The sequence below is a fragment of the Micromonas commoda genome, chromosome 12 (genome assembly GCF_000090985.2).
Source record: "Micromonas commoda chromosome 12, complete sequence".
NCBI classification, from domain to species: domain Eukaryota; kingdom Viridiplantae; phylum Chlorophyta; class Mamiellophyceae; order Mamiellales; family Mamiellaceae; genus Micromonas; species Micromonas commoda.
In genome coordinates, this window is record NC_013049.1 from 62,991 (window position 1) to 81,598 (window position 18,608).

The 18,608-nt window shown below is 65.8% G+C and overlaps 9 protein-coding genes across 9 annotated transcripts; 5 read left to right on the forward strand and 4 right to left on the reverse strand.

Annotated features, from left to right (window-relative positions):
* Positions 1-30: 30 nt before the first annotated feature.
* Positions 31-658, forward strand: MICPUN_76495 (predicted protein; the record flags this gene model as incomplete). Its single annotated transcript, XM_002508879.1, has 2 exons — positions 31-48; positions 155-658. Coding segments are annotated over 2 exons (522 nt in total), but the record flags the coding sequence as incomplete, so codon positions are not given.
* Positions 659-789: 131 nt separating this feature from the next.
* Positions 790-1,227, reverse strand: MICPUN_103606 (predicted protein; the record flags this gene model as incomplete). The annotated part of the gene is made up of 1 exon (XM_002509138.1): positions 790-1,227. One exon carries the CDS (start codon positions 1,225-1,227, stop codon positions 790-792), a length of 438 nt encoding a protein of 145 aa, XP_002509184.1.
* Positions 1,228-1,543: 316 nt separating this feature from the next.
* On the reverse strand, positions 1,544-3,087 carry MICPUN_52624 (predicted protein). The gene has a single exon (XM_002509139.1). The coding sequence runs from the start codon at positions 2,466-2,468 to the stop codon at positions 1,758-1,760; it is 711 nt and encodes a 236-aa protein (XP_002509185.1). The 5' UTR covers positions 2,469-3,087; the 3' UTR covers positions 1,544-1,757.
* Positions 3,088-5,516: 2,429 nt separating this feature from the next.
* On the forward strand, positions 5,517-7,389 carry MICPUN_106372 (predicted protein; the record flags this gene model as incomplete). The annotated part of the gene is made up of 2 exons (XM_002508880.1): positions 5,517-5,576; positions 5,710-7,389. The coding sequence occupies 2 exons, from the start codon at positions 5,517-5,519 to the stop codon at positions 7,321-7,323; spliced, it is 1,674 nt and encodes a 557-aa protein (XP_002508926.1). The 3' UTR covers positions 7,324-7,389.
* Positions 7,390-7,432: 43 nt separating this feature from the next.
* LC5 (dynein light chain, flagellar outer arm) lies at positions 7,433-7,771 on the reverse strand (the record flags this gene model as incomplete). Its single annotated transcript, XM_002509140.1, has 1 exon — positions 7,433-7,771. One exon carries the CDS (start codon positions 7,769-7,771, stop codon positions 7,433-7,435), a length of 339 nt encoding a protein of 112 aa, XP_002509186.1.
* Positions 7,772-8,211: 440 nt separating this feature from the next.
* On the forward strand, positions 8,212-8,505 carry APC11 (predicted protein; the record flags this gene model as incomplete). The annotated part of the gene is made up of 1 exon (XM_002508881.1): positions 8,212-8,505. A coding segment is annotated over one exon (294 nt), but the record flags the coding sequence as incomplete, so codon positions are not given.
* Positions 8,506-8,666: 161 nt separating this feature from the next.
* Positions 8,667-11,537, reverse strand: MICPUN_63313 (predicted protein; the record flags this gene model as incomplete). The annotated part of the gene is made up of 3 exons (XM_002509141.1): positions 8,667-10,710; positions 10,896-11,042; positions 11,419-11,537. The coding sequence occupies 3 exons, from the start codon at positions 11,535-11,537 to the stop codon at positions 8,667-8,669; spliced, it is 2,310 nt and encodes a 769-aa protein (XP_002509187.1).
* A 385-nt stretch (positions 11,538-11,922) lies between these two features.
* On the forward strand, positions 11,923-13,245 carry MICPUN_63312 (predicted protein; the record flags this gene model as incomplete). The annotated part of the gene is made up of 1 exon (XM_002508882.1): positions 11,923-13,245. The coding sequence occupies one exon, from the start codon at positions 11,923-11,925 to the stop codon at positions 13,243-13,245; it is 1,323 nt and encodes a 440-aa protein (XP_002508928.1).
* A 331-nt stretch (positions 13,246-13,576) lies between these two features.
* On the forward strand, positions 13,577-15,519 carry MICPUN_63311 (voltage-gated ion channel superfamily; the record flags this gene model as incomplete). Its single annotated transcript, XM_002508883.1, has 2 exons — positions 13,577-13,620; positions 13,983-15,519. The coding sequence occupies 2 exons, from the start codon at positions 13,577-13,579 to the stop codon at positions 15,517-15,519; spliced, it is 1,581 nt and encodes a 526-aa protein (XP_002508929.1).
* Positions 15,520-18,608: the final 3,089 nt, after the last annotated feature.

Below are 18,608 nucleotides of genomic sequence, written 5' to 3' on the forward strand. Positions count from 1 at the left end.
AGGATACCGGACACCGTCTTCCACAAGGAGGTGTACGAACCCGCCGAGGTGCGCCCTCCCGCGTCGAACGCCGCCGAATCACGAACGCGGTGCCGACTCCCTCGAAACTAACCCTCGCCCCCCGACCCTTACCCGACCCCACCGCGTCCAACAGGACAGCTTCCTGCTCGTCGATACCCTCGTCGCCGAATGGGACGCCCGTCTCGCGAACGACCCGCCGAGATGCGCGCTCGAGGTGGGCAGCGGTACCGGCTACGTCATCGCGTCGGCCGCCGTGCTCATGCGCGATTCCGGGTTGGACGATTTCCGGTGCCACGCCACGGACGTCAACCCGGACGCGGTGGCGTGCACTAGGGCGACGGCCGACGCGCACGGCGTGGGAGACTACGTGACCGTCATCCAGTGCGATCTGCTCGGCCCGCTGAGGGAACGCCTGCGCGGGAAGGTGGACCTGTTGCTGTTCAATCCGCCTTACGTGCTGACCCCGTCGGAGGAGGTGGCGGCGGGGGGGATAGCCGCGGCGTGGGCGGGAGGGAAGGACGGGCGGGAGGTCCTCGACAGGCTCCTGCCGGACGTCGCCGACGTGCTGGCGCCGGGGGGAACGTTCTTATTGCTGCTGCTTCACGATAACAAGCCGCACGACGTCGCCGAGATACTCGGGTCGAGAGGGTTGGAGACGGACGCGATTATAGCGACGCGCTCAGCCGACGAGGAACGGCTGCACGTGCTGAGGGCGGTCAAGCCCAGGTAGCGTAGCGTGCTCCGTGTTCTAATTCATGTTACTTCGTGTCAGTCTAGTGCCATCGCCATGGCCGCCTCGGCTTTGAGCTCGTTGATGACGGCGCGCTTGGTGTCGCCGTCCACGATCTTGATCCCCCGCACCGTGGCGTTCTTGCGGAGCTTCACCTTCTTCATGACGTGGCCGACGCGGACGCCCCGCACGATCTTCTGCAGGCCCTTCTTATCCGCGACGCCCTTCTTGCCGACCCTCTTGAGCGTCGCGCCCTTCGCGCCGAGCGCCTTGACCAGCGAGACCTTCTTCTTCGCAACCTTGGAGGCTGACGTCTTCCCCGGTGCGTCGTCGACCGCCATCTCGCCCGCCGCCTCCGCCACTTGCGCCGCGCGCTTGGCGGCCCTCGCGGCTTTCTTCGCAGCCTCCTCCTCCTCCCGCGCCATCGCCGTGTTGCGCATCTTCTGGTGGTTCTTCTTGCTGTTCTTCTTCGACATGGCGACGGTGACGCTCTTAAACAATGTCGTCGTCGGCGGCGGTGGGGCTCGCGCTTCGAGCGGCGGAGTCCGAGCCGATATCCGATATCCCTCGACGGGTCCGGGCGCGTCTCGATGTCGCAGGTGCTCGAGAGGCTCGCACGGAGCGTTCGGAGGCTCGAAAACCACCGAGCGGCGCGCGGGTGCACTGTGCGTCGCGGAGAATCCGGCGGCCGCGCAAATCTTCGCTGCTGCGTCGAGCCGCCCATACCAGACTGCGCTTGACTAAAGGGCTGAGGTTTGAGAACTTTGACTGGCCAACGGCGGCGGCGAGGAGTTCTTGTACGATATTGTAGCATTTAAGATAGCGTCATCGAGCGGTGATAATAGCGCTCCAACGCCAAGCAAAGCAATCGTGATACACCGCGCGGCCGCGCCCGAGCGCGCGTCCCCCTCTCCGAGAAGGCTTCCGAGCGCCCCACCTTCCTCGGAAATATTTCGTCGCCCCCGCCCGAGCTTAAGCCTCACTAAGTCACTTAAGCTCGCTCGCCTCAATGCGCGGGCAGGTTATCTCCCGGGCAGGTCATCTCCCCCTCGAAACCCTTGTACGTCCCTTGCCTCACCTGCAGAAGCGTGTTTCGCAGCGTGGCCGGGTAGAAGGGCTTGGACAAGCTGCCGTCCATGCCCGCCGCCTTGACCCGAGCGGTGTACTCGGGCCCGACATTCGCCGACAGTCCCACGATGACGTGCCTCTTGTCGCCCCTGCCCATCTTCAGCTCGAGATCCCTGATCGCCCGCGTCGCCGCCTCTCCGTCCATCACCGGCATCATCATGTCCATCAGGATGCAATCGTAGTTTGACAGGTAATTCTCCATGCGGTAGCGCACGCACTCCAGCGCGTGCCGCCCGTGGTGCGCGATTTCCAGCTTGGCGCCGCACTTTTCGATGGAAAACTTAGCCATCTGCTGGTTCATCGTGTTATCCTCCGCCAACAGCACCGTAATTCCTTCCAGGTCCTTGCTCCAGCCCTTCGCGGCGTCCGGCTTGGAGGGCCGGTTGTGAAACTCCGGCGGATTAATTAACGAGTTGTGGAGAAAATCCTTAACGTCGGCGGCGGACCCCTCCGAGCCGGCTTCGCTCGAACCCGAGACGCGCGCCTCGACCGCGTACATGTCCTCGCGCATCCTCGCAGCCTCGGAGTTGAGCGCGGATGCAATCTCGAGCTTCTCATTCGCGTCCAGAGAGCTTCTGGACTCGTCCATGGGCGTCGGATCGGTCGACCACTTGGCGTCCGAATCGTGCGAGGCGACGAGCTTGTTGATTGCGTCGATGAGGTCGGAAGGCTTGACGGGTTTGAGCACCGTCAGGACGTTTCGCGAGCTGGCGACGCGCTTGTGCAGCTCTATGAGCTGATAGGGCAGACCAAAGAGGATGATTCCCGCGTCGGGATGCGCGGTGATGAACTCCTTGGCGTCGTCAACCTTCTCGACGTCGACGAGGATGATGGGCGCGCCGAGGTTACTCGCCCGTCGCACCTTCGCCTCGACCTCACCCTCGGACGACACGACGACGTAGTTGACGCCCGCGCGGCCCTTAAAACACTTCAAGATGCTGGTGACGTGCCTACGGGTGGCGTTCTTGGTGCGCGGGTGGATGATGCAACGCGCAGACGGGGGCAGCGCGTCCTCCTTGATCGAGTCTGCGCCGATGAAATCCTCCTCGTCCGATGACGAGCTGGGCGATCGCGGCAGCGCCACGCTGACGCCCGCCTTGTCACCGCCCGCCTTGACTTCGGACTCGGCTCCGCCGTTCGCCCGCGCGTGTTTGCGCTTGTTGAGTCGGGCGAACTCCACGTTGAAGAAGAATCTGGTCCCCTTGTCCTCCTCAGACTCAAAGTCGATCTCGCCGCCGAGGCACTCGATGATTGATTTGGTGATGACCAGGCCCAACCCGGTGCCCTTCTCCTTCGCCGTCTTGTGGTCCGCGGGCTGGCAGAACGGCACAAAAAGCGTGTGTTGCTTCGCGGCGGGGATGCCCACGCCGTTGTCCGCGATCGAGAAGGTGATCATGTTCTTGTCCTTGCTCGATTTGCACTGCTGGACGTCGATGGAAAACTCCACCAGCGCGGTTCGGCCATCCACGTTGGAACTGTACTTGATGGCGTTGTCCACCAGGTTGACGCAGCACTGCCTGAGACGGAAAAAGTCACCCACGAACTTGGTGTTGAAGTGCTCCGGGGTTGCGAGGGTGATGACGAGGTCCACGCCTCGGACGGACGCTTTTTGGGTCATATCCGTGACCTGCTCGACCAGCTGCCTGATTGTCCAGACGTCCGAATTCAACTCGATGGACGGGCCGCCGCCTTTGAGGTCCTTGGCGCCCTCGAACTTCGCAAAGTCCAGAATTTGGTTGATAAGGCCCAACAACGCCTCCGCAGACGTCAGCGAGGCTTTGATGAAGGACTCGGCGAACTCCGTGAGTTCGCCAGACTCCATCGCGAGCGTGTTGAAGCCGATGATGGAGTTCAACGGCGTCCGCAGCTCGTGCGTGATGTTGAAGAAGAAGCTCCGCTGCACCTGCGACATCTGGATCACCACCTTAGCCCTGTGCTCCTCCAGCACCTCGATGAAGCGAATGGAACCCGCGGATATCATCAGCGTGTACGAGAACTTAGTAAGGACGTCGTTGAAGAGGTACAGCTCGTGCTGCGTCTTGCAGTCTATGACGCCCCACTCGGTGAGGAAGTAGATGGCCGGATAAAAGCTCCAGCAGATCGTCTTCAGGCCGCATATGGCGTACAGTCGCCCGAGGTCCGCGACGGACAGCTGCATGAATATCGTGATGTCGATCAGCGCATGGACGCTGTGGTAGACGATGTACGCGAAGCACGACATCGCGATGAACAGCAGCGCGCCCCTCGCGGCGCCGAAGGGGAATATCGGCATGAGCAAACCCGCGAGGATCATCACCTCGTCGGCGAGGACCAAACGGAGCCTGTTCGCGGGTACGTAGGTGCTGCCGCTGCGCGTCATCTTCGGGTTCTTCGCCGCGAACCCGCCGGCCTCGACGAGCTGCTGGTCCGGCAGGGACGAGACCGCGTACGCGTGGAGGTTCTGCACGAGGAGGAGCAGAATCGGGGTGGTGAAGACCCACTCCAGCTGGCGGAGGCAGGAGAACGAGACCGTCTGCCCGCGCGCGCCCGCGTTGGGCACGGCGACGTACCAATCCTGCCCACGGTACATCTCCCAGTGCGTCCACGCGGCGACCGCGCTGATGTAGGCGACCTGCAGGTTCAGACGGCACCGGTTGTTCTGCACGGACCACATCGCGGCGTTCATGTTGAAGACGAAGGCGACCGCGAAGATGACGAGCGCGACGAGCGCGTGGTGCGTCTCGACGTCGATGGGTGAGTCCGGGTCGCCGGACGAGGGGTGATCCGCGTGGAACACGCCCGCGAGGTCGGGGATGTGGTCGGAGATGACGTTGGGGGGCGCGAGCGGCTCGTACCATCGCCGGAGCTGCCCGTTAACTTTCACGAAGGCCGTGAACAAGCCTGACGCGGGAAAAGGCGGGGCGGGGTGACGCGGTCAGCGGATGCGTTAAAGGCGCGGAAAAGACGCGCGGGTCGAAACTTCAGATGCGAAGCACAAAAAACGCGCGAGACGGGCCGCCGGACGATCCACGGGCCGTCCGCACGATGGTTCCCGCTCGTCGATCCGGGGCGAATTTTTGCAAAAAGCTGCGAGGGCGCGCCCTGGTTCGGGGGACATTTTTGTTTTTAGGGGGCAGTTCGGGGGTGACATCGCGGGCGCCGTCGCGCGAGGTACGCACATATGAGGTGAATCGGGTTCACGGACGGTAGAGGCGGGCTAAGACGCTCGGCGTCCGCCGTCCGCGTGTCGTCCGGCGCGCTCATCACCGCTTCGAGGAGTGCGGGTCAGACACGGGCGACGACTCGGCAAAAGTGCACAAATATCTTTCCAAAAATATCTCGACGCGCACTTTTTGCGATCTCAGGATAGGGGTTGGGACCCAGCAATTTTCCCGAGCGGCACAGCGACCGAGTCAGAGATTCGGTATCGAATTGCGCGAAACGAAATCTTCCCGCACCGTCATCGCATCACGTTTTGATGCGAGCGCGGATCCAATTTTTGGACACCTCGGAGATCGACGCAGATTGATGATCGAGGCCGAATCCGTCTCAGCATCTGCCGTGAAGGGTCGCCTCGCCCGTGAAGGGCCACGACGTACCTGGCGCGGATCCACACGAACCCCGCGCGAGACTGAGTGACCTGTCCGTCCAAAGGAAGATGGTGCCCATTCTCCGATCGATCGTCGCGTTATTTCTCGTCTGCGCGCTGTGCCTCGCGGTCAGTTCCCGCTCCACGCGCGCGACCGCACCCGTCCGCGCACCCGCCCCTCGCCCGATGTTGACGCCGAGTTATCCTCGAAAAATGTTCCAATGCTGACGTCCTCGCTTCCACCCCGCCTTCGCCGCTGCAGGCCGCGCCCGGGGCCAGCGCCTTGGTCGAATCGTCGCACCTTCCCCGTGCCAAGGTCCACAAGCGCGCGCTCGGCCCGCCCGAGACGGTCAAGAAGTGCGTGGACGTCGCCAGGCGCGCCAGGTACGAAAGATTCAGCGCGCGCCTTCACGACGAGCCGCACCGCGACCCCGACGGCCCCACGCTGGCCGGCGGCACCCCCGAGTGCATCTCCAACTACATGGACGCGCAATACTACGGCGCGGTGTCCATCGGCACCCCTCCCCAGTCCTTCCTCGTCGTCTTCGACACCGGCAGCAGCAACCTGTGGATCCCGAGCGCGAAGTGCTCGTTCCTCCAGATCCCGTGCGACTTGCACCAAAAGTATAGATCCGGCGACTCGAGCACGTACAAAGCCCTGGGCGATCCGTTCGCCATCCAGTACGGCAGCGGGTCGCTCTCGGGGTTCCTCTCCCAGGACACCGTGACGTGGGCGGGCCTCGAGATCAAGGACCAGGTGTTTGCGGAGGCCACCAAGGAACCCGGCATCGCGTTTCTGTTTTCCAAGTTCGACGGCATCCTCGGCATGGGCTGGGACACCATCTCCGTCAACGGAGTCAAACCCCCGTTCTACAACGCCGTGGACCAGGGCCTCGTCGTCGAGAACGTCTTCTCGTTCTGGCTCAACAGGGACGCGGATGAAGGCGGCGACGGCGAGGGGGGCGAGATTGTCCTCGGCGGCGTCGACCCCGCGCATTTCGTCGGCGAGCACACGTGGCTCAACGTGACCCGCGAGGGGTACTGGCAGATCGCGATGGACGACGTGCTCCTCGGCGGGGTCTCCGTTGGGCAGTGCGGCAAGAAGGGATGCGCCGCGATCGTCGACACGGGAACCTCTCTGCTCGCGGGACCCACCAAGGTTGTCGAGGCGCTCAACAAGAGAATCGGCGCCAAGAGCGTGCTCGGCGAGGAGTGCAGGGTCATGATCGACCAGTACGGCGACGAGCTCATCCGCGATCTCGCGGAGTTTTCCGCCACCGACATATGCACTTCCGTCGGGCTCTGCGGACCCTCGTCGGAGACGAAGACGAGCACGAGCAGGCGGCGAGGAGAGCGCCGGCGAGCGAGGCTGGGCTCGAGTTGGCTCGAGTGGGCTCGAGGTTGGGCTCGAGTCGGCCGTGATGCCGTCGTCCTCGGTTCCGACGCGGCGCCGATCGACGCCGACGGGCTCGAGGGCGCCGCGGTGTGCCAGGCGTGCGTGTACGCCGTCGATTACGCCAAATCCCTGCTGACGCAGAACGCCACCGAGTCCATCATCCTCGACGAGTTCAAGTCTGTGTGCGACCTCATCCCCAGCTCGGGCGGCGAGGCGGCGGTGGACTGCGACGCAGTGTCGAAGATGCCCGACGTCGAGTTCGTGCTGGGCGGCCGGCCGTTCAAGCTCACTCCCGACCAGTACGTGCTCAAGGTGGACGCCGGCCAGGGCGGCCCGGCGCAGTGCATCAGCGGGTTCATGGGCCTGGACATTCCGCCGCCCGCGGGTCCCCTCTGGATCCTCGGCGACGTGTTCATCGGGCCGTACCACTCGGTGTTTGACTACGACAACGCGCGCGTGGGTCTGGCGGACGCCGCCTAGGCGGGCGCGGGCGACGTGCGATGACGACGATCGATTTGTAACGATGATGTATGTAGATACGACCTGATTTTACACGCGTGAGCTACGATGGATCGAGGGCTTGGTCTCGTCAAGTCTTGATTCCGAGCTCCTTGAATATGGCGCCGAGGATCTCCGGCGCATCGACCCCCTTGACTTCCTTTTTCATTTTTCCGTTCATCCACAGCTGGAACCTCGGCTCGCTGCCGCCCACGCTCTTCTTCAGAGCCGCGATCTTCTCGCAGTCGGCGGTGAAGAACTTGATGGGCTTGTCGCCGTGATCCATGACGACCCGCTTGAGCGTGGACGCTACCGCTTTGCACGGCCCGCACCAGCTCTGGTGGACGTCGACGACCTGGAGCACGCCGGCGACCTGGACGATCTCATCGTCCCAGTCACTGTCGCTGCGAAGGGCCTTCTGGAACGACATGACGTCCGCGCGCTGGGGCAGAAGTGGCGCGCGACTGTGGCCGCGACCTAAATTAGGCTCGGGGCGGAAATAACTTTTCATCAAGGAGGCCCGAATGCACACGTCCTCCTATCAGGATTTATCACGAAAGATGCCACAACTTCATAACTGGAAAACCAAGGTTGTTAACCATAAATACGCATCGAACGACATTTCGTATTTGTATTTCCCCGGTGTCCTTCTCGGTCAGGCGAGCGTCGCACCGCGGTTCAAACGACGAGGCGCACTCGTCGCAAGACCGTCGCGCGTTCGGAGGAGCATGGCCTCCGTCGCGGCCTCGGGCTCCGGGACGGGGCTCGTGATGAACATCCGCAAGTGGCAGGTGCGACCGCGCGACCCGATCCGTGCTCCGCTCCGCGCCCAGACGCCCGCGCGCTAACCTCGGATCTCGCTCCAACTCGAAACTCAACGAACAACAGGCGGTCGGGGTGTGGACGTGGAACGCCGGTGACAAGGACGACGTGTGCGGCATCTGCCGAGTCGCGTTCGACTCGTGCCCGCCTGATGCCAAGTTCCCCGGCGACGATTCCCCCGTGGTCTGGGGCCAGTGCGGACACGCGTTTCACCTGCAGTGCATCACCCGCTGGCTCAACTCGCAGGCGGAGCAGCGGTGCCCCATCTGCCGCGGCGCGTGGGAGTTTAAGCAACTGACGACGTCCGAGGAACCCCCGCCCCTGCGAGACCAGGGTCGATAGACACGTAGACGCAGCGAACGACGCGATTCGTTCAAGTAGGCACTGGATATTAATTAGACACGTACGTAGCGAACGCCGCCGCCGCCGAGGGGTGGTGGGTAAACAATCGTCGTCGTCGTCAATCAATCGACGCGGGCATCCCTCGGACGAGACCGTTCCGCCTACGGCGACATGCCGGGGTGAAAGTCCTCCCCAAAGTCCATGTCCATGATCATCCCCATGTCCCCGTCGTCGCCCATCTCGTACCCGAACGCGTCGAAATCGATGTGCGCGTGACCGCTGCCGATCGGACCGCTCTCCTCCGAGTCGTACCCGCCGCCCCCGTCGTCGTCCTCGTCCTCGTCGGACTCCTCCTCGTCCGTCGCGTTCGCCTCCTTCTCCTTCTCCATCTCCTTCTCCCGCGCGATCGCAGCCTTGAGCTCCGCGGGTTTCCACAGCGCGAACGAGCACATCGCCGCCCAGGACGTGGGACCCGACGCGGGCCTCGCCACCGCATTCCGAGTCCGCCCTCGTTTCATGAGCCACCGCAAATGATGGCCGCGAATGTAAGACGGAGCGATGTACGTCGCGGCGTCCGCGGCGGAGGGGGCGACGAAGGCGCCGGAGTTGTTCTGACCCCGAAACTGGAACCCCTGGTGTCGCTTGAGGTTCGTTCCCGCCTTGGTGGACACGATCTCGGAGCCGGAGTCGACGGCGGGAACGGTTTGGTTTTTGGGCGGGCGGCCCCGGCCCCTGCCCCGGCCGCCGCCCGCCCCCGCGCCGCGTCCGCGTCCCCGGCCGCCGACGCCGACGCTCACCGCGTCCGCCGACACCGGCGTGACCCTCGGCGGCTTCCGTCCGGCTTGCGTTTTCGTTCCGGCGACCGACTTGCCCGCACCGGCGGATGCGGCTCGCCCGCGGCCCCGTCCGACTTTCGGCTCGTCGTCTTCGTCGCTCGACGGGTCCGGGGGCGCGGGCTCGCCCTCCATGCGGTACCGCCTGCTGTCGTAGATGCCGAAGCGGCGGTCCTCGATGACCTTACCCCCGGGCGCGCCCCCCGCGCTCGCCGCCGTGTTCCTCCGATGGGTCGTCTTCTTCCTCTCCTCGGCATCGTCGTCGTCCTCGTCGTCGTCCTCCTCCTCCTCCTCGTCATCCTCCTCCTCCTTGATCTCCTCCTTGATCTTCCTCGCGCCCGGCGGCCCGCCCCACGTCTTCTTCACGGGCCCGCCCAGCGCCGGGTTCCGTCGCATCATCGCGACGCGCTGCTCGCTTCGCTCGGCGGCGCTCGCGATGGCCGCCGCCAGCTGTCGGTCGATCACCTCCAGGTGCGCTCGAGCCGACATGAGTCGAGCGTTGGCCGCCTCCAGCTTCTTCAGCTCCTGGAGGAGGAACTGCTCTGCCTCGTGCAGGCTCGGCAGGTGCGAGCGATGGTTGGGGTTGTGCACGGGCTCGGACGCCACCCGCACCGCGGCGTTCGCGGCGTCGCGCATCGCCGCCGCCGCCGCCGGGGACTGGACCGGGTCGCTCATCCGCGCCGCCGCCGCGGCTCGAGCCACCGGATCGTTTTCGCTCAACCGCGGCTGTCCCGCTGTCTGTGCGCCCTGGCTGTGCCTGGGCTGTCGGTGCGGGGACTTGGCCCCGGCACCCTCGGCACCCTCGGCACCCTCGTCGCCGAAATCGAGGAACTTGTCCCAGTCGTCGTGATGCGCGTCGTCGTGATGGTCGTCGTGGTGGTGGTCGTGGTGGTACCCACCGGGCGGCTGCGACCGAACGTTGTTGTACACAGCCTCCGCGTCCTCCACGCTCGTCTTGACCGCGAGTAACTCCTTCTCCGCGTCCTTCACCTCGCCCACGGCGCTCTCCCGCCTGCGTCTGAGTTCGTCGATCTTCATCGCGTCCGCCTGCATCGCGCGCTCCAAGGCGTCGAGGTCGGGGGGTGGTCTGTGCTCCTCCACCGCCGCCAACGCCGCGACAGCCTTGAGCCGCTTCTTGGGGTTCGCGGGCTCCGACTTGGTGGAGACGGCGTCGGCGGAGACGCCCAGCTTCTGCTTCTTGCCGTAGGTTTTCCCGCCCGAGGCTTTTCCGGGTTTATCGTCGTCGAAGGCGTCCTCGTCGTCGTAGTCGCCCTTGACCTTTCCTTTGGCGCCCGGCTTGCCGGGTTTATCGTCCTTCTTGCCAGCTGTGCCCTTGGCGCCGGGCTTGGCCTTCTTGCCGGCCTTACCGTCGCTGGGATGATGGGGTGGAGATGGGGTGCGAGGAGAGTTCAGCGGCGTGCGGCTTTGCGCGGCGCGGGGGAGGAGGGGGAAATCGGGTCGGGTCGGCGAAGCAATCGCGCATTGATTGGATTCATCCGTCGTCGCGACTGCGGGAAACTGGTGGGGGGCGGCGCGAATTGGGCGGGAGGCGCTTACCCGTCGTCAGCCTTCTTGCGCTTGGCTCCCGGTCCAGGGCCCCTGCCGCCGGTCCTGTGCGGGGCGCTCTCCGCCTCTCCCCGCCTCAGGTGCTGGAACTTGATGAGGTTCCGCCACTTGTCCTTGAGTTGCACGCCCGTGCGGCCCCTGCGGCGGAGGAAGGGTGGGAAAAAAGAGGAGGGAAAAAAGGTCAGTGGTCGATGTTTGGCGGGGCGCTCGTGCGGCGGGGGGCAATTCGTCGGGGGAGCGACGCGCGAGCGCGGGTAAACAGCGCTGGATCGCGCCGCGACGCCGGTTCCGTCGCCAGGAGGGGTGTTTGACCGCTCTGAAGTGGTCGGGCGGCGCGCGCCCACGCCCGCGCGCGACGCGACCCCCCCACGGCAATTCTCGCCGCTCATTGCGGCACCCGACCCGTTTGAACCGTAGATTGACGAATCACGGCTCGGCGCGATTACGCCATCGACAATCCCCGCGTCCGCGCCGGCCCGCGGGGAGGATCGCGCGCGGCGAAGGGTGTACTCACTTCAGAACTTTAAAGTCAGGATCGTGTCGCATCTTCTCCCACGATCCGATGCCGTGCTTCTGCACGGCGTCGCGGAGCGCCTGCTCCTCCTCATCGTCCCAGTACCCGCGGAAAGGCATTGTGCTCTGGCTCTGCCGCCGCACGCGGACCGCGGTCGATGCACCGGCGCGCGGGGGGACTTTTTGGGGCTATCGAGCGGTTCGACCGTCCGTGCGCGCCCGTGCAAGCGTCAGCGCGTCGCGACCCGCGTCGTGGGCTTTTCCCACCGTTCGTGCGCCGCACTCCGCGCGCCTTCGAATTGGCCACGCCCGCCGAGCGAAAAGGCCAGGCGCCTGCGAGATTCCGCCACCGCCGTCATAGGCGTTTTCCGAGCGGACGAGATCCACGAAAATTGTCGTCACCGGTGCTAACCGGTGCTGCTGTCACGGGACGTCATTTGTATTTAATAACGATTTATTAACTGTATTTACCAAGATGATCGTGTATGGTAAAGCCGTACGGAGAATGGAGAAACGAGGGAGCATAGTGGGTGAGTCAGCTTTTGTCAGCGGCCGAGAGCCGTGCGTTGCTCCGCTATCCGCGAGCCAGCTCGCGAGAAGGCTCGGTATCTTTTCGAACATCGTCGACAGAGAGGAGGACACGATGGCTTGGTGGGGGCGAAGGGGCTTTTCTTCGGCGCTTCGATGGACCGCGGTGACCACCGCGGGCGTCGCGGGCATCGCGGGGGTTCAGGCGCTGGCGCTGCACGCGCGATACGATCCGCTGCCGGACGCACGCGGGCCCACGCGCGGAGTGGCGTCGCCCGTAAACGGAAGATCCAGGACGGACCGAGTCCACGGCGCGCCGCCGCTCGCGGCGAGGGAGGCGCTGATGAAGGCGCGCGACGAGGCGCGCGAGTTCTTCGAGACGAAGGTCCGCCCCCGGCTCGGCGCGATCCCGGGCGCAGCCGGAGGCGCGCGGGACGCGCCGGGCACTTCCACGGTCGCGATGAGGACATCGGAGAAGAGCGACAACGACGGCGACCGCTCGGGGAGGAAGAGGCGACCGCTTCGAAGGGTGGTGGTCGTCGGGGACTCCTTAGTCACCGGCGTGGGATGCCGCGTGGACCGATGCGACGGGCCAACGCTTCCGCGGCGCCTGGGCGAGGCACTCGCGGACGCCATCGGCGCGGACGTGGAGTGGGTCGCCGTCGGCGCAAAGGGCGCGGACCTCGCCGCGATACGCCGCGACGTCATCCCGTCCCTCGGTGCCCGATGGCGGCGGCGCGACGACGACGACGACGACGACGAACGCCGGTCCTCGTCCTCGTCCTCGTCCTCCTCCTCCTCATCGTCCCGCATCGACGCGGTGGTCCTGATGTGCGGCGTCAACGACTTTAAGCACGCGCTGACTGGCCGCGCGCCATCCACGTTTCACGCCGATCTGATCCAATGCGTTGACGAGATTAAGCGAGCGTTGGGCGACGACGTGTGGGTCATCCTTCCCGGCATGCCCATGCAGCTCGCGACGATATTCCCTCCACCGTTGCGCTACCTCGCGCTGTACGCGTCAGACGCGTGGGACGCGCAGAAGCGGAAGATGTGCGACGCCGCGGCGAGGGTGCGGTTCGTGCCTTCGCCGAGCGCAGATGCGATGCAGTGCAAAGCGGGCGCGGGTGTCGGGATGGTGGCTGTCGACGGGATACATCCCAACGACGCGGGGTACGGCGCGTGGGCGCATCACATCGCGGAGAGCGTCGCGCCGGTGTTACTCGGGGACGGCGCGGCTCTGTGCGAGGAGGGGGAGGAAGGGGTGGGAGCGCGGACCGAGGGTAACACTTACTCTTAGGAGGAGCGAGCGCTTTCTTCGCCATCGAGACACCCGGCGCGTAACCACCATTGCCGTCTGATGAGTCATAAAAAGCTAGTCGTGCTTTTCGCGCAAATGGAGCCCAAATATTTGAAAAACCCGTCTCTGATGACTGTATTCGCATACGCACAGACGACACATCGCGAACGACGAGTTTTCGCTGGTCGCGTCGGTTGAACCCGCAAGAGACGCTCGCACGTGGGAAAGGAAAGGCTTGGCCTGTTCCGCAATTGGCGACGCGTTCCGCGGGTGGGTCGACCGCGGGACGTTCAAGAGCGACGCCAGCGCGCGCGGCGCACGAAAGGCCCCGATGGCGGCGGTCATGCACAACATCGGCCCCTACGAGGACGACGGGTGCGTCCCGAGTCTGCGCCCGTTCCGATCCCCGTCGCATTCCCCGCTGACAAATAACCGCGCCATCCGCGCTTCGCTTTCTTGGAAGCCGTCGCACCATGCGCGGGGCGGACGTGGGTCGCGGGCGCGTCGCCGCGTCCGTCGCGTCCGCGCCTCCCCCGGTCACGGCGTCGGGATCCTGCGGTGTCCGTTCGAGGGATCCCGCTGGGTTTACGATCCACCGACGCGGCTTCGGAGCGCGCATGCCCCGCCCCGCGTCACCGCTCAAATCCCCGAAGAAAGTGACCGCCAAAAACGAGACTGCGATTCCCGCCCACGACTGACCTCGGCCACCTCGACGTCCTCCCCTCTTCCCCGCGCAGGACCGCCGATGCGTTGGCGAAGGACTTCGGCCCGTACGACCACGAGCACGTCAAGGCGGCGATCATCATCCAGCGGCTCTACCGCGGATGGGTCATCCGTCACGACATCGCGACCGCGCTCGAGGAACAGGACCTCGGTCCGAGCGTGCTCCTGGTGCGCAAGGGCAGGCCCCTCAAGTTCGCGCACGAGTGGCAGCGCACGCTCTACACGTACGTCGAGGAAGGGGACAACGCGGTGAACACGGCGGTGTCCTACGCCGTCGTCGTCCTCATCTTCATCGCCACCGTGGGGTTCATCTTGGAGACGGTTCCCGAGTGGGCGAGGCGCAAATCCGTGTCCGATCTGTTCAAGACGACGGAGACGGTGTGCATCGCGCTGTTCACGCTGGAGATTGCGTGCAAGGTGGCGTCGCAGCCCCAGTGCGGGCCCATAAAGGGCGAGGAGTCGTACTGGCGCGGGGTTTGGGCGTGGATGAAGCGGCCGATGAACCAGGTGGACGTCGTCGCGGTGTTGCCGTGGTACTTGGAGCTGGCGGTGAGCGGCGGCGGCAGCGGGCTCGCGGTGCTGCGCGCGATCCGCTTGGTTCGCGTGTTCCGGGTGTTCAAGCTCGGGAGATACAACACCAGCGCGATGATCTTCAAGCGCGCGCTGGAGCGGTCCGCGCAGCCCCTCTCGCTGCTCTTTTACTTCATGCTCATCGCCAACATTTTGTTCGCGTCGGCCATCTATTACGCCGAGGCGATGGGTCCGAACGCGAACCCGTCGGACGTCGACAACTTCGACGACCCGCTGCCGGCGTTCCCGTTCGACTCGATCCCGCGCGCGATGTACTGGTGCATGGTGACGATGACCACCGTGGGTTACGGAGACATGTACCCGATCACGCTCATAGGCCGAATCGTCGCGGTGATCACCATGCTCTCGGGCATCGTCGTGCTGGCCATGCCCATCACGCTCATCGGCAGCAACTTCGTGGAGGAGTACCGCAAGAGCCAGGCGAACGAGCTCAAGGAGAAGAGGCGCAAGGAATCCAACGCCAAGGCGATCGAGGAGATTCGAAAGGAGGCGACGCTGAGGGTGATGCTCCGCGACCCGGATTCGAGCAAGGCGCTCCAACGGCTGGCGCTGGCAAACGTTTCCGGAGCCGTTTCGGGAGCCGACGCTGGCGACGCTTCGCAGCCCACGACCCCGGGAGGCGCGCGACGGCGGCTGGCGGGCGGGCGCGTCGCGGGGGACGACGTGCTGTCCCCCGGCGAGCGGATCGTGAGCACCATCGCCCGGCGCGAGGAACGGGAGCGGCGGCGGAGGATTCGGGAGGAGGACGAGGCCGCCGGGCTCGGGGGATCCGCGCCGTGGGACACGCAGGTGACGCCCACGCGGCCGCAGAGGGACAGCGACGGGTCCGACGGGTCCGGTAGGGGCGGCGGGGGCGGCGGGGGCGGCCTTGACGACGAAGCGGCGGAGCGGTTGAGGGAGATGGAGCAGAGGTTGGCGCGCATGGAGGCGATGCTGACGCGGATCATGAACCCGACTTGAGAGGGTTTAGGAAAAGACCCGAGTTGTATTTTCGAGATGAAAGCGTTGATCACCGTCCCGTCGTCATCGCGCGTTGTCGTTCGTTCGTTCGTTCGTTCGTTCATTCGTTCGTTCGTAGTTTGTTTGTTTGTTTGTTTGTTTGTTCGTTGGTTCGTTCGTCGTCGTCCCGTGTCGTTCGTTCGCGTGGTTCCGTCGCTCTCACTTCGACCCGCGGCGCCCGCGGCGACCGCTCTTCCCCGTCCTCCCCGTCCCCCGCCCCCGCCCGCCGCCGCGGCCGCCGACCGGGTCCCCGTCGATGGCAATCTCAGTCGATCCTCGCTTCCTCGAGCTCCTCCGATCGGGCGTGACGGGAAAGGAGCGGCGATCGACGTCGTCCTTCGCGGAGATGTCCTCCCCGACCTCAGCGGCGTCGGCGTCGGCGGCGGCGTCAGCATCGACATCGGCGTCGGCGGCGGCGTCGGCGTCGGCCCCGGCCCCGGCGGCGGCGTCAGCATCGGCATCGGCCCCGGCCCCGGCGGCGGCGACTTTCCCGCGTCGCGCCTCTCGCGTCGCCTCCTCCCGATCCGCCCTCTCGTCCTCCGGCACCCCGAGGTGCACCACCTCGCGCCACAGCCGAATCGCGGGTTCCACGTCCCCGTCGTCGTACTGCAGCGAGTGGAGCCACGTCTCCCGGTCGAAACCCGACACGACGCCCCGGAAGCAATCGCGCTCGTTGGGCCAGTGCACGCGAACTCTGCGCCCGACGGCGCGATCTCCGAGCAGCGCCAGGTTGGCGCCGACGTGGCCGTCGCGCGCCGCCGCGATGATCTCCAGCCGTGGACATCGTTCGTCCGGCTTGACCCCGCGCAGGGGCTTGAGCGTGGGCGGTGCCGCGGCGGCTCGGGGGCGGTGCCTCGACGAAAACGGAATTTTAGTCGCGACGAGCGCGTTGGACCGACACACCTTACACCCGCCGCACGCCGACGCCTCCGCGGGGGCGCCCGCCGCCCTTCGCAGGGATTCCTCCTCCCTGTCCCGCGCCACCCTCGCCGCTCGCGTCGCGGGGGTGTCCTTCGCGCGCAGCTGCGACGCGAACCAGGCGTCCGCCTCGTCCACCAGTCGTTAGAGTCAAACCCGCATATGTGTGTTCCAGTTAGAAAAAAAATGAGAGAGGGGGAGAGAGTGGGAGAGAAACGTAAACCCCACCGCCTTTCGAAACCTCGCGCGGCCGGCGACGCGCGGCTGGCGGCGTAAGCCATCCGCGGCTTCACAGTCGTAATCGACGCAATCCTCGCGCTCGCGCCACTCGTACGTCGCGTCGCCGAAGTACACGACGAACGAGTGCGTGTCGGCGGACACGTCGTTCGTTCGGGCGTTCATGGCGTCCGTCGGGATGACGTCCCTGTCTTCGTCAGGGTGCAACGCGCACGCGGGCCAAAACGCATCGAACCCCCGGAGCTTGACGGGTACCCAGCACACTCTCCCGGCTCGTTCGACGGCGTCCTCCCCGTCGGCGTCCCCATCGGCGTCACACACCGGCGGCGTCGGGCAGCCGGGAAGGAGCGTCGCCTGGGCGTTCGGGGCGTCGTTGGCGTCGGCCTTCTCCTCCTTTGCCTTCGCGCGCCGAGCGTCGAGAACCGCCTTCGGGACCCGCCCTCCCAACCCGCGCGTGATGAACGGCTCGACGTCAACGTGCTCGACGCTGAGGCGCTCGAGGTACCCCGCTGCCTGCTCGCGGTTCACCTGCCTGTCGAACCGACGGAGGAACTCGCCGAGGGGAACGAAACCGCGCAGGACGGGCGCGTCGGAGCAGTCGGGGAGCGCCCTCCGACCCCGCCACGCGTCGCCGCCGCCCGGTGCGTCACCGACCGGCGCGTCACCATACCTCGCGGTGCCGAACACGACGGGTCTGTGGAGCATGTTCCAGCACGCCTCCGGCCACCCAGAAGCCGCCCACCGCGCCTCGGTCACGACGTCCGACACGGGCGCCGGCTTCACCGACCCGACCGCGCCTGCCTTACCGTCCTTAACCCCGCAACTCACCCGTCTTGGATCGACGCGGCAGCCCCCGATAGACGCGTTGGGACCTCCGGGGCAGGGCATCGTGAATCTGACGCCGTCGCCATCGCGCGCGAACTTGAGGTCGTACGGGTTTGCCAGCCGCTCGCCTATCCACCGCGACTGAGGCGGGGCCACCGCGATGCCCAACAGTGACATTCGCTTCGCGACGGAGGCGTCGACGTCGGCGTCCGCCGCCTGGCGCGGGGGAACGCCCGGTCGGTTCAGGGGATAGCACGGTTCGGTCCAGCCCGCGGGGAAGCCCATGATTCGCTCAGCGTCCTCGACGTGGAGCATGCACGCGGAGCCTTTTCCGCCGCCGAGATCCTCGACGACGGCCATGCGCTTGCCGTTGGCGGTGGTCAGCGTGAACAACTCGTGGAGCAGCGGTCCGTGCCGCTTCTCCGCGAGGTCTGCGCACGCGAGCGTGCGGCGGGGCTCGACGAAAGGTGGCGTCCAGAAGCAGTCGTAGCACTCCCGCGGTGGGTGATTGCAGACGCACCGAGCGGCGGGAGCCCTCTCCGAACGCGTCCGGCTCGCTGAGCCTCCGATCGTCTCCGATCGTCTCCGATCGCGCTCGATATCCACCACCGTCGCCTCCGCGGGCCGCGGCGGGTCCCTGTCGTACGCTCCCGCCAACGCGCACTCGGCGCACATCCTGTCGGACACCCCGCACTCACCGTTCACGACCGGTGAGTCACCGCCCGGTGAGTCACCACACCTCGCCGCGTCCTTCTTGAACAGCTCGATGCACTGCCCCAGACACACCGCCTGCGGCGCCAAGAGCGCGTCCCTCGGGTCGCCGTGCGTCGACGCTAAGATGAACACGCGACGCCTACGCTGGGGCAAGCCGAAGCCCGTGAGTCCCACGACCCTCTGCGCCCACCTGTACCCGAGGCTTTCGAGCTCGGCGACGACGTAGGACACCGCGGGGGGCTGCGGGGGGTCGTCGTTCATGTGCCACATCAGCAGGCCCGGCACGTTTTCGAGAAGGACCCACGGCACGCGTCTGCCGCGGAGGAGGCGGAAGATGTGCGCGCACAGGCCGGTCT